Source organism: Mesoplodon densirostris, chromosome 4, assembly GCF_025265405.1.
Source record: "Mesoplodon densirostris isolate mMesDen1 chromosome 4, mMesDen1 primary haplotype, whole genome shotgun sequence".
In the NCBI taxonomy this organism is placed as follows: domain Eukaryota; kingdom Metazoa; phylum Chordata; class Mammalia; order Artiodactyla; family Ziphiidae; genus Mesoplodon; species Mesoplodon densirostris.
In genome coordinates, this window is record NC_082664.1 from 137,364,622 (window position 1) to 137,376,776 (window position 12,155).

Consider the following 12,155-nt stretch of genomic DNA (forward strand, 5'->3'; position numbering starts at 1 on the left):
GTGATTTTTAGTGTTGTTATCATTCTCATCATTATTATCTGTTCTACTGGAGTTTTTTTTTAAGTGAAATGCTGTACACTTTAAAATATGATTTAAAACATGATTGATTTAAAACATGTTTCATTTTAAGGAGAGCTAGCAGGGGAACTTCCCTGGTGGTCCAGTGGTTAAGGCTTCGCCTTCTAATGCAAGGGGTGCAGGTTCGATCTCTGGTGGGGGAGCTAAGATTCCACATGCCTCACAGCAAAATACCAAAACATGAAACAGAAGCAATATTGTAACAAATTCAATAAAGACTCTAAAAAGGGTCCACATCAAAAAAAAATCTTTAAAAAAATAAAAATAAAGAGAGCTAGCAGTGAAAAAGGGATATGGTCCTTTTAAAAAGGATACTTTCTTATTAATATTTAATTCTTCTGTTATTCTTCACTTAGCTCTTGCCTACTTCATCTGGATTACCACCAGGTTGGGAAGAAAAACAAGATGAAAGAGGAAGATCATATTACGTGGATCATAATTGCAGAACTACTACCTGGATAAAGCCCACTGTCCAGGTACCCTGCAATCTATCCATTAATGTGTTTTATTACATAATTTGAACCATCATATTTCTATGGAAGCTATTATGTCACTTTGTAGTATATGCTGGATGCTTCTAATTATTTTCTGATATTGGTGCTAATTGTCTGCCATTTCCGGCAGATCTCTAATATACATGAATCACCACTTGTTATTATGTAAAACAAGTCCAATTGGGAATAGGAGGACAAAGTAAATGATCTGGTCCACTGGGTAATTGTGTAATTTGAATGGTTAATATCATTATTTTGCTAAAAGATAATCTTAATGATTAGTATCTATCAAAGAACTTTGTCATGATGACACTTTGTCCTTGGCAACAGTGAGTGCCTTTTGTAATATTTCCTTGTAAGCATTTAGGAAAATATTTTGTCTTATCACCATGTCTCTTATGGAGAAATTTTTTAAAACTGAAAAGTACAGAGAATAAGATAGTAAATACCGATTTTCTTAACTCCCTGAATTTACCGCCATTAACAAATCACCATATATGTTTCTAGACATTTTCTTTTTTAAAATAAAATCTTACAGATAAAACTAAATTCCTTTTAGCCAAGCACTTGACCCCACTACCCAGAGGGAACTACCATCATGAGCTTGTTGGGGATTCTTCCTGCCTATTTTATGTACTTAATAGAGAGTTAAACAATGCAAAATGTTATTTATGTCCATGTGTCAAGTTTTGCAAAGATGTGTTATATAATTCTAAATATTTTTTTGCTCACCATTGTTTTAAAACCCTATCATGTTGTTTTATATATAAATCCAGTGTATTTCTTTTAACTACTGCTTTATATTTCATCACATGAATATATTACATTTCAGGTATGCATTTCTGTTGTATATGTTTGTCATTCATTTTGTCTTCCCAGCATTTGAACCCACTTTGTGTGTATGGGAAATTCCCACTCTATATGAGTCTTCTGGGTGAGCAAAGACAACCTTCTCCACTTTGCACTGAAGCTTCCCTTGTAACTAGGGCTAACAGACTGACGGTTAACCAGCGTTCTTACTGCTCAAGAATCAGCTGAGAAATTATAAATTATTTTAAAAACAAACTTTGACCCAACACTGTATTGGAAAAATGAGCTTCCAATCTTTAGGTCTATTTATAATTGTGTGTGCTGTTTGCAGGTTAAGTTACCTTTTTAACCACAGCTGTTTGTGTGTTCTCTATAAACACTGCAACACGATTGAATTAACGTGCTAGGCCACAGTGGAGACCAGTCAGCTACCATCAAGCCAGGGTTCTTCTGCAGGCCCTCACCCACAGGCCCCCACGAGTGACGCAGCACAGCAGATGACCCAGGCATCTGAAGTGGAGCAAGGATTCCTTCCCAAAGGCTGGGAAGTCCGGCATGCACCAAACGGGAGGCCTTTCTTCATTGACCACAACACCAAAACCACCACCTGGGTAACTTCAGTGCTCTCCAGTTTAAATTTATAACAACAATAATAGTCTCTCATGTGTAGTTCTTGATAATCTTTAATTATACATTAATATACACTACATTTCCTAGTGCTCATTTAGAGATATGTTGAATTCTTAATAGGATTATTTCTATTCAATATGTTTATGCCTATTTTTAATATTTAGGGGGATTGTCATGGAGATACATTTACTTCCTGTTTGCAGTTCTGGGGGTTTTTTGTTTTTTTATTTGTTTGTCTTTGTGTGTGTGTGTGTGTTTGGTCACACTGTGCAACTTGTGGGATCTTAGTTCCTTAACCAGGGATCGAACCCACGCCCCCTGCAGTGGAAGTGTGGAGTCCTAACCACTGGACTGCCAGGGAATTACCATGTTTGCAGTTTTTAGCTCACTAGCCATGAATACTGAGGAAGATATTTAGTCATAATCCTTTCCCTTTATATGAAGCTTATAGTTCCAAAGTACTTTTGAATCCATATCTCATAGTACCCAAAAAAACTTATCAGACTAGGTAGAATAGGTATTTTTATGTTAAGATAAGGCTTAAAGTTGTTGAGCAGTTGATTCACCACTAATTGAAAAATTACTGAAAATCAGCAGCAGATGAAGAGATTTTGATTAATAAATTTGTTTAAAACACCAATATACCTAAATAAAACTAAAATTATACAATAAATTATTTAAGAAAATAATATTAAAATTATAATATACATCAATAAATCAAAATAAATTAAATTTTGTTCTTTCTTTCAACAATTTGAATTGCCTTTAATAACCTTTTTGTGCTTACCTTCCTATCTTTCAAAAATATTAATAAATTAACACCTTAGCAGCTAAGTGCCTAAAAGCATGTTCAGGGCCTCAGAAATAACATGTGCTCCAGTTTTATGTCCCACTCTTACACCAGTTTTTATTTAGAGAAGAGCCCCAAGCAGTGACACAATCCATAAAGAGTGGGCAAAATACTCCGAATGGTTTCTGTGAAAGAGGTAGTGAGTTAATACTGATCCTCCTCTGAGATCTGAGAACTGAATATTGTAGTCTGTGAGTGATAGATTTTAGATGAGAACCTATTATTTCATAGAGTAAGCAAAAGAAATAAAAGTGATATCCATTGATATTAGAAAACATAATAACAGATTGACTTTCATGATTTTAAAGTTTGTGTGTGTGTATTGTTTTCTTTATTTACTCTACCAAAAAAGGAAGATCCAAGACTGAAAATTCCAGCTCATGTGAGAGGAAAGACATCACTTGATTCGTCCAATGACCTGGGGCCTTTACCTGTAAGTTTCTAGAACTGCTACCCATCTAACTTGGCTATCTCAAACATTTGTATTTTGGAATACAGTAGTTCTTTAACAACTATAATTAATATTATTGTTGAAGTGTTGATGTCTTCTACTAAGAGTGGAATATGCAAATTAAATCAACCATATAACCAAATCTATTTCTCTGCCCATACATCGAAAACCGTTTCCTAACATAATTGAAATATATTCTTCATTATAGCCAGGATGGGAAGAAAGAACTCACACCGATGGAAGAATCTTCTACATAAATCACAGTATGTGCAATGTGATTATTTTCATTACATTATCTTTTGCAGTATCGAATTTTGTGCGTGAGGATGGAGAACATCTTTTTTTCTCTTTCTTCAGATATAAAAAGAACGCAATGGGAAGATCCTCGGTTGCAGAATGTAGCAATAACTGGACCAGTAAGTTTCTTTGTATCAGGATCCTCTGATGGGGTTGTCCCCTTACCTGTCTCTTCAAGGGTGTTTGATCAAGGACATAGCACTAAAGGTGTTGAGAGGAAAGCACATTTGCAGATCTCCCCTCTCCCCACCGCCCATACACCAGATCTCAATTATTTGAAAAGAACATATAAAGTCATTATCCTTACTCTGCACAGCAACCTTGTGAGACCAGTGAGCCAGATAGTCAAATACTAAGGCAGTGGTCTGCCGTGCTCAGGCTGGTACTTGTCTGAAGAAGAAGGCTGGCAATCCTCAGCAGATCAAAGGAGCCAAGAGTGTATCTGGTGAAGAAGCAGAGAGCACCCTATCAACTCAGGGTCATGACTTGGACTTTTTGGTTGAAATCATTGTAAATACCGGTATATAAGACATACTCACGTTTAAATACAATTATTACCATGTATGATGTTTACACTACTCTTGAGTCAGATTAACGATAGGAAAATCATTTTCCTCTTTTATATAGCTTCTTTTTCCAACTTTAGTTTTTCAGATTTTAACTGTTTCCTAATTCACAAAAATAAGTAAAATTGAAGATACAGTTCTTGTAGATTACTCTTCTGACTCATGTTTAGTCTTTTAAAGTAATGGATAAAAAAGGCAACTCCTCAGAGTTCAAGCAAAAAGTATATTTTTCAAATTGCTCCTTTAAGGAAGAAATCCCTTTGAAAGCCTCTTTAGAAATGGAAATTTTCATTTCTAATATTTCTCTACTTGGAAGACATTTCCTGTTTCTGGCCTGTTGCATTTCAAGAGTATTGCCTGATGAAAATTACAGCCATAAGAATTGCTGAATACAATTTTATCTTAAACAGAGAAATTAAAATTTTTTTAATTGTATATATGGTTTTTCTTTGAATTAAACTTTTCTTTTCAAATATTCTCTTTTAATGCCTTTAACTTATGTTCATCAAATACCCAGAGTGGAGTGTTTAAAATTGTTCCAGAATGAAACAACTTAAACCTTCTTTATTTTTCCAAAATTTTCAACTCAAGGCAGTGCCCTACTCCAGGGATTACAAAAGAAAGTATGAGTTCTTCCGAAGAAAGTTGAAGAAGCAGGTTAGTGATACTTAAAACGAGTTCTTAGGAGTGATTGTCATATAGACTGAAAGCATGGGAAATGCATTTTAAAAAGTAACAATTTATTCTATATATTAACAACTTTGAATAGTTTCTTTTAGGGAAAGGATGTGTATTTTTTGAGTACCTGTAATATATGATTAGAGACCACAGTTATTTTATGTCTTTATTTTTCAATATACCTTGTAATATAGAAAAATAGTATTAGAAGTGTGCTTTTAAAGAGCTCTAACCTGGTTTCCTCGTGGGTTTGTGGGGTGTGGGTTTTGTAGAAACTAAGCAAGAGTAGCTCAGGAGATTATCCCCAGGCCTGGACGTAATTGTGTAGGAGGACTCTCTGGATTCCTTTTCTGCTTTGACTATTGTTTTCCAGTGTTAGTCATTCATTGTTTACAGCTTCAAATATAATATATCTCTGCATAATTTGACAGTACAGCTGTGGTTGGAGCAGTCCTCTTATTGCTTATCTCCTTCTGCTTATCAGAAATGTTCACTACTCTCTTTTCCATCACGACAAATTCATTATGTTTGGAACTAAACTCATCCGCCCATCTATTTCATTTCTGTTGGTGATGACTATTTTTTTTTAGTAATTTTTTTAAATTGATTGAAAGATTCTTTAAATTCCATAGTGCTTTAGTTTTCAAAGGTTTCACACACACGATTTCATGTAACTCCATAATAACCCTTCCCCCCCAACTCTGTATTGCCCCTCCGCCCTTCCCTCTCCCCCTGGTAGCCACTAATTTGTTCTCTATATCTGTGAAGGTGATGACCATGTTTTAATGCCTAGTCTAATTTGCTCGTGCTTTTCCCCTTGCCCTGCAGTTTGGGAGTACTGCCACTAGGTGGCTATATTGGGTTACACTTACTTGCCTTCCAAGCCTGAAGCCTGCTTTTCCAGATTCAAGATGGTGGGTCTGCTTCCACAGATTTTCTCATCCTAAATTTAACAAAAAAAATGAAATATGATAGTTTTTTAGTGCAGATATTTTATGCCTGAATAAAGCCCTAAAATGTCATCAATGTTTTAAACTCATTTTCAATAATAATTTTATGTTAAAATCACTCTGGAAATTTGTTTTCTACTTCTTAAAATTATTTGGGATTTTAAATCTACTTTGACTTACTTGTCTGGTAAATATTTTCATTCTTAATGACAATGTACTGGTGGAATAGAAGCACTAGCTTCTCCATTTGCCAGTCTGAACACTTATAAGCATGTTACAGTATCTAATGGTTGATGAGGCAACAGGTCACATAACACAAAAACCATAATGAAAGCAGTAATATTTATTGAGCTTTCACTACATACCAGGCATTTTTCTTAACAAGTTACATGTATTATCTACGTGTAATCTCTACAATAACTCTATAAGGAAGGGACTATTATTATCACATTTTAGATTGAGGAAACTGAGGCTCAGAGAAATTAGGCAATGTGATCAAGTTCCATGGTTATTAGTGGCAAAGCCAGAAACAAAGTGGTCTAGCACCAGAGTCCATGCTCTTAAGCCACCTGACATATCAGATTGGTGATTAAGAGAAGAAATTACCCAGAATGCAACAAAGATACTTAAAAAGATTAAAATTATGAAAGAAAGCTTAAGAAGCATGAAGCTGCTCCAGAAAGAGAGACTGGAGAGCCTGAGAAAGAGGCTGAGAATCTGAATCCTCAGTTTAACAAAATTTCCCAAGCAGGATTTAAAAAATAAAATCCCTATCTGGACACATCACAGCAAAAGAGCAAGATGGAGATGAAAATATCTAAATCAGTGCTCCAAAGCTTTGAGCTGTCTTTAACCTTTTCTTCTGCCTCATCCTTAACTTCTCATTAGTTAGGAATAAGGGTGGCTGATCACTACTGAGATCACTGCATGCCTGGTATCGTGTCAGCGCAAGAAATGCGTTATCCTAGTAAGTCCTGAAACAGCTCCCTGAGGGTCAGTATTGTTATTGTCCCTATTTTATAGGTGAGGAAATTAAGCCTTCGAAAAGATGTGTGAGGTGAAGCTGGGACTTGAGCACAGTGTCCCCTGACTCTAGTACCCATGCATGGTCCACCACTCAGCTCAGAGGTGGAAAGTTCTCCTTCAGCCCTCTCTTCGTTGACACTGCTCACTCACATGGTCCATTCGTCTTCTCTCACACCGTCTGTTTCAGGGGTCTTTCACTGACCAGCACGTTTCTTGTCTCTCCTTAAAAACACCCTTTACACTCGACGCCATCAGCCTCTGAGAACCCACCAGTCCCATCCTGTGGCTTCCTGCTCAGCAGCTCTTCCTGATCAGCCTTCACGCTGTCTACACTGTGGCCTCAGACTGCTTCTGCACCTTCTTGCGCTCTAATCCCTCCTCTCCCTCCCCTCCTCCTTCTGTACCGTCCAGCTGTCAGATGGCTTAGACCCCTCCTGCATGCTGCTGCTCAGTCCCTCTCTCCCTTCTCTTTTTTTTTTTTTTTTTGCGGTACGCAGGCCTCTCACTGCTGCAGCCTCTCCCATTGTGGAGCACAGGCTCCGGACGCGCAGGCTCAGCTGCCATGGCTCATGGGCCCAGCCGCTCCGCGGCATGTGGGATCCTCCCAGACCGGGGCACGAACCCGCGTCCCCCGCATCGGCAGGCGGACTCCCAACCACTGCGCCACCAGGGAAGCCCTCTCCCTTCCCCTCTTGAAGCCTCCTTGATCGTCTCACTTGGAATTCATAGCTCAGTCTTTTTGCCCACAAGAACTTTGCTTCTATTTCTATTTTTAGCAATTTTCCTACTCTTTTAAATCTCATAATTAGTAACATTTACATTTGTTTCTCACACACACACAAAATTATAAACTCCTTGAGAAAGTGACCACATCTTATGCCATGTTTTTATTCCCTTTTCCTCCCATCTCTGGCCCCACTGCGATACCTACCTAGCATGGGCCTAGCCCAGAGCGGGCCTTCAGTAAATGCTTGCTGAGTCACCTGCACTGTTTGCCTAGTGCCTAAAATTCTAAAATTCCTTTTCTCCAATCTTACCACTCTTTTAAATTGCATAAGCAGCAGAGGAAACTATGTTATGCTTATATCGCTATATAAACTGCTTGTATTATTATGTTTCTATAGGGCTTTCCAGTTTTCTTAAATATATTGAGAGTGAAATTGATTTTTTTTCCCTTAGAGCTAACCCTCTTTTTGAAGTGACAGGATATTTATAGTATGTTTTCTTTTCATGGTTTCCACGTGAACGTTGCACACAAAGCACTCAAGAATAAAATATTCAGATATATTTCTATGTAATTTACAATAAGGTCTGCCTAAAAGCATAGTTGTCTACATTTGTCATATAAGCAAAGTATGTACAAAAGATGAGTGAGGCAACGGAGCTTATTCACTAAGAACAGAGACTCAGGAGCTAAGACTTTCTTAACTTGTATCTTTAGTTTCTTCACCCATAAAATGAAGACAATAATAGTAGCTTCTTCATAGTGTTATTATGAGGAGTAAATGAGTTAACCCATGAAAATGCTGGGAACAGTACTGGCACAGTCTGTAAATGTTAGCACCTGTTAATGAGTGAAGCGGGCAGGCTCCAAGGAGGAAAAGTGGAGGGCAGGGAAGAACCCTGAGCCAACAGGCACACAAGTAGCAGGCAGTGGCTAGACTGACTGCAGGTCACAGAATGGTCTTCTTTATTGGATCTTAAGATGGAAAGGACGGTTCATGAAGTGCCTTCACGTGAGCCTTATTACCACCATCAGTAGCTGCTTCTTTAGATGTGAAAATCAGAAGTCTATGTAATTAAGTGACTAGAGAAAATGCATGAGTTCTTCCATACTGTGGAGGAAATACAGACAATATACCTAGTCCTGTTTTCCCTGAAAAGGGATCTTGGGCACAGGGTAGAATACAATGAATTTTATAACGTTCATGAGAGAAATGTGTCGTCTTGTTGAATTGATCTAAACCATTAGTCTCTCTTCTCTGGGTTTTCAGAATGACATTCCAAACAAATTTGAAATGAAACTTCACCGTGCAACTGTCCTTGAGGACTCTTACAGGAGAATTATGGGGGTCAAGAGAGCAGACTTCCTCAAGGCTAGACTGTGGATTGAGTTTGATGGCGAAAAGGGACTAGATTATGGAGGAGTCGCCAGAGAATGGTTCTTTCTGATTTCGAAGGAAATGTTTAACCCTTATTATGGGTTGTTTGAATATTCTGCTACGTAAGTACCTTTACAATGACTGTATACAGAAAGAAAATCACTGTTTTGAAAGTAACAGTGATATGATGCAAGGAAAATGTACATCACAATGTGTCAGAAAAGGGAGACTGTAACTAATGTTGTTTCAGAAATTACTTTTTTAAATTGTGAAATATACATAACATAAAATTTACCATTTTTATCATTTTAAGTATATTGTTCAGTGGCATTAAGTACAATACATTCATTGTTGTGTAACCATCACCACCATCCATCTGCAGAACTTTTCCATCATCCCAAACTGAAACTCCGTACCCTTTAAACACTATCTCCCCCATTCCCTGGCATTAACCATTCTACTTTCTGTCTCTATGAATTTGACTATTCTCAGTACCTCATATAAGGAGAATCATACAGTATTTGTTTTTTTGTAACTGACTTCATTAGCATAATGTCTTCAAGGTTTTATCCATGTAGCAGCATGTGGTAGAATTTCCTCCTTTTTGAAGGCTATATAATACCCCATTATGTGTATATACCACATTTTGTTTATCCATTCAATAACATTTTGGATTGTTTCCACCTTTTGATCAAAATGACTATTTTTAAAACCATTAAATCCAATGGTGTAATATGGTTCTAACAGAGGTAAACAACTCTGGAAAGAGGGAGATGATTTACAGTTATTTGTCATATTAAAATTTTTGTATGAAATATAGAAAGGAACATTTAAATGTGGTTATCTTTACAGGGATAATTATACCCTACAGATAAATCCCAACTCTGGATTGTGTAATGAAGATCACCTCTCTTACTTCAAGTTTATTGGCCGGGTAGCTGGGATGGCAGTTTATCACGGCAAACTGTTGGATGGTTAGTATTAAGCACAAAACTTTTTTTTAATGTAATTATCTGATTTCTTTCACTTGGTAATCATGTTGAATATATTTGATTTTTTACAAGGCTTTTTCATCCGCCCATTTTACAAGATGATGCTGCACAAGCCAATCACACTTCATGATATGGAATCAGTGGTATGTCTTTTTCACTTATAATATATAGTATGATATAACAGGCAACTGAATATTTTACAGGCTTACCTTTTAATAATGAAAAAAAATCAATAGATGTTCCAAAATACAAATGAACATTTTCCCCAACATTTTATTATGAAAATTTTCTAACATATAATGAAATTGAAAGTATTTTACAATGGCTATGTGCATATCCACCACCCAGATTACACAATTGGCTTTTTATCTGTACTCACTTGTCCACACCCCCATCCATCAATCCATCTTGGTTTTTTGATGCATTTCAAAGAAAGTTGCATATATCAGTAAACGTCTCCCTAAATACTTCAACATGTTATACATCAGTTTTACGCATCTCTTGCATCAGTTTTTGAATTGTGATTATTTGTGATGAATGGCATATGTTTTCAAAATGGCAGTCCAAAAGCAAGGCCTTGAGATTAGGCTACTACAAAGAAACAGAAACCTGATAAAAAGATTGGCTTGCAGGAGAGCACCAGAATCACAACTAACTGCTGAACAAGCAGGAAGACAGGAAGACACTGGAACTCACCAAAAAAGATACCCCACATCCAAAGACAAAGGAGAAGCCATGATGAGATGGTAGGAGGGGCGCAATCACAATAAAATCAAATCCTATAACTGCTGGGTGGGTGACTCACAAACTGGAGAACACTAATACCACAGAAGTCCACCCACTGGAGTGAAGGTTCTGAGCCCCACGTCAGGCTTCCCAACCTGGGGGTCCGGCAAAGGGAAGAGGAATTCCTAGAGAATCACACTTTGAAGGCTAGTGGGATTTGATTGCAGGACTTTGACAGGACTGGGGTAAACAGAGACTCCACTCTTGGAGGGCACACACAAAGTAGTTTGCACATGTGGACCCAGGGGAAGGAGCAGTGACCCCATAGGAGACTGAACCAGACCTACCTGCTAGTGTTGGAGGGTCTCCTGCAGAGGCGGGGGGTGGCTGTGTCTCACCATGAGGACAAGGACACTGGCAGCAGAAGTTCTGGGAAGTACTCCTTGGCATGAGCCCTCCCAGAGTCCACCATTAGCCCCACCAAAGAGCCCGGTAGTCTCCAGTGCTGGGTTGCCTCAGGTCAAACAACCAACAGGGAGGGAACCCAGCCCCACCCATCAGCAGACAAGCAGATTAAAGTTCTACTGAGTTCTGCCCACCAGAGCAACAGCCAGCTCTACCCACCACCAGTCCCTCCCATCAGGAAACTTGCACAAGCCTCTTAGATAGCCTCATCCACCAGAGGGCAAACAGCAGAAGCAAGAACTACAATCCTGCAGCCTGTGGAACAAAAACTACATTCACAGAAAGATAGACAAGATGAAAGGCAGAGGGCTATGTACCAGATAGAGGAACAAGATAAAACCCCAGATAAACAACTAAATGAAGTGGAGATAGGAAACGTGCCACAAAAAGAATTCAGAATAATGATAGTGAAGATGATCCAGGACCTCGGAAAAAGAATGGAGGCAAAGAATGAGAAGATGCAAGAAATGTTTAACAAACACCTAGAAAAATTAAAGAACAAACAAAACAGAGATGAACATACAATAACTGAAATGAAAAAAAAAAACCACTAGAAGGAATCAATAGCACAATAACTGAGGGAGAAGAACGGATAAGTGACCTGGAAGACAGAATGGTGGAATTCACTGCCATGGAATAGAATAAAGAAAAAAGAATGAAAAGAAATGAAGACAGCCTAAGAGACCTCTGGGACAACAGTAAACGCAACAACATTCTCATTACAGGGGTCCCAGAAGGAGAAGAGAGAGAGAAAGGACCTGAGAAAATATTTGAAGAGATATAATCAAAAACTTCCCTAAAAAAAAAAAAAAAAAAAACTTCCCTAACATGGGAAAGGAAATAGCCACCCAAGTCCAGGAAGCACAGAGCGTCCCAGGCAGGATAAACCCAAGGAGAAACACACTGACACATAGTAATCAAATTGGCAAAGATTAAAGACACAGAGAAACTACTGAAAGCAACAAGGGAAAAATGACCAATAACATACGAGGGAACTCCCATAAGGTTAACAGCTGATTTCTCAGCAGAAACTCTACAAG

General features: G+C 37.9%; 1 protein-coding gene across 5 annotated transcripts in view; it reads left to right on the top strand.

Moving 5' to 3' along the window:
* NEDD4 (NEDD4 E3 ubiquitin protein ligase) overlaps window positions 1–12,155 on the top strand; it is a 156,809-nt gene that overhangs the window by 123,538 nt on the left and 21,116 nt on the right. For all 5 annotated transcript variants that reach the window (XM_060097309.1, XM_060097307.1, XM_060097305.1 and 2 more), the window contains 9 exons: window positions 435–554; window positions 1,790–1,993; window positions 3,215–3,295; window positions 3,522–3,576; window positions 3,671–3,729; window positions 4,768–4,833; window positions 8,825–9,054; window positions 9,785–9,906; window positions 9,997–10,067. In XM_060097309.1, the coding sequence (XP_059953292.1) occupies window positions 435–554; window positions 1,790–1,993; window positions 3,215–3,295; window positions 3,522–3,576; window positions 3,671–3,729; window positions 4,768–4,833; window positions 8,825–9,054; window positions 9,785–9,906; window positions 9,997–10,067 (1,008 nt within the window). The remainder of the gene's footprint in view (window positions 1–434; window positions 555–1,789; window positions 1,994–3,214; window positions 3,296–3,521; window positions 3,577–3,670; window positions 3,730–4,767; window positions 4,834–8,824; window positions 9,055–9,784; window positions 9,907–9,996; window positions 10,068–12,155) is intronic.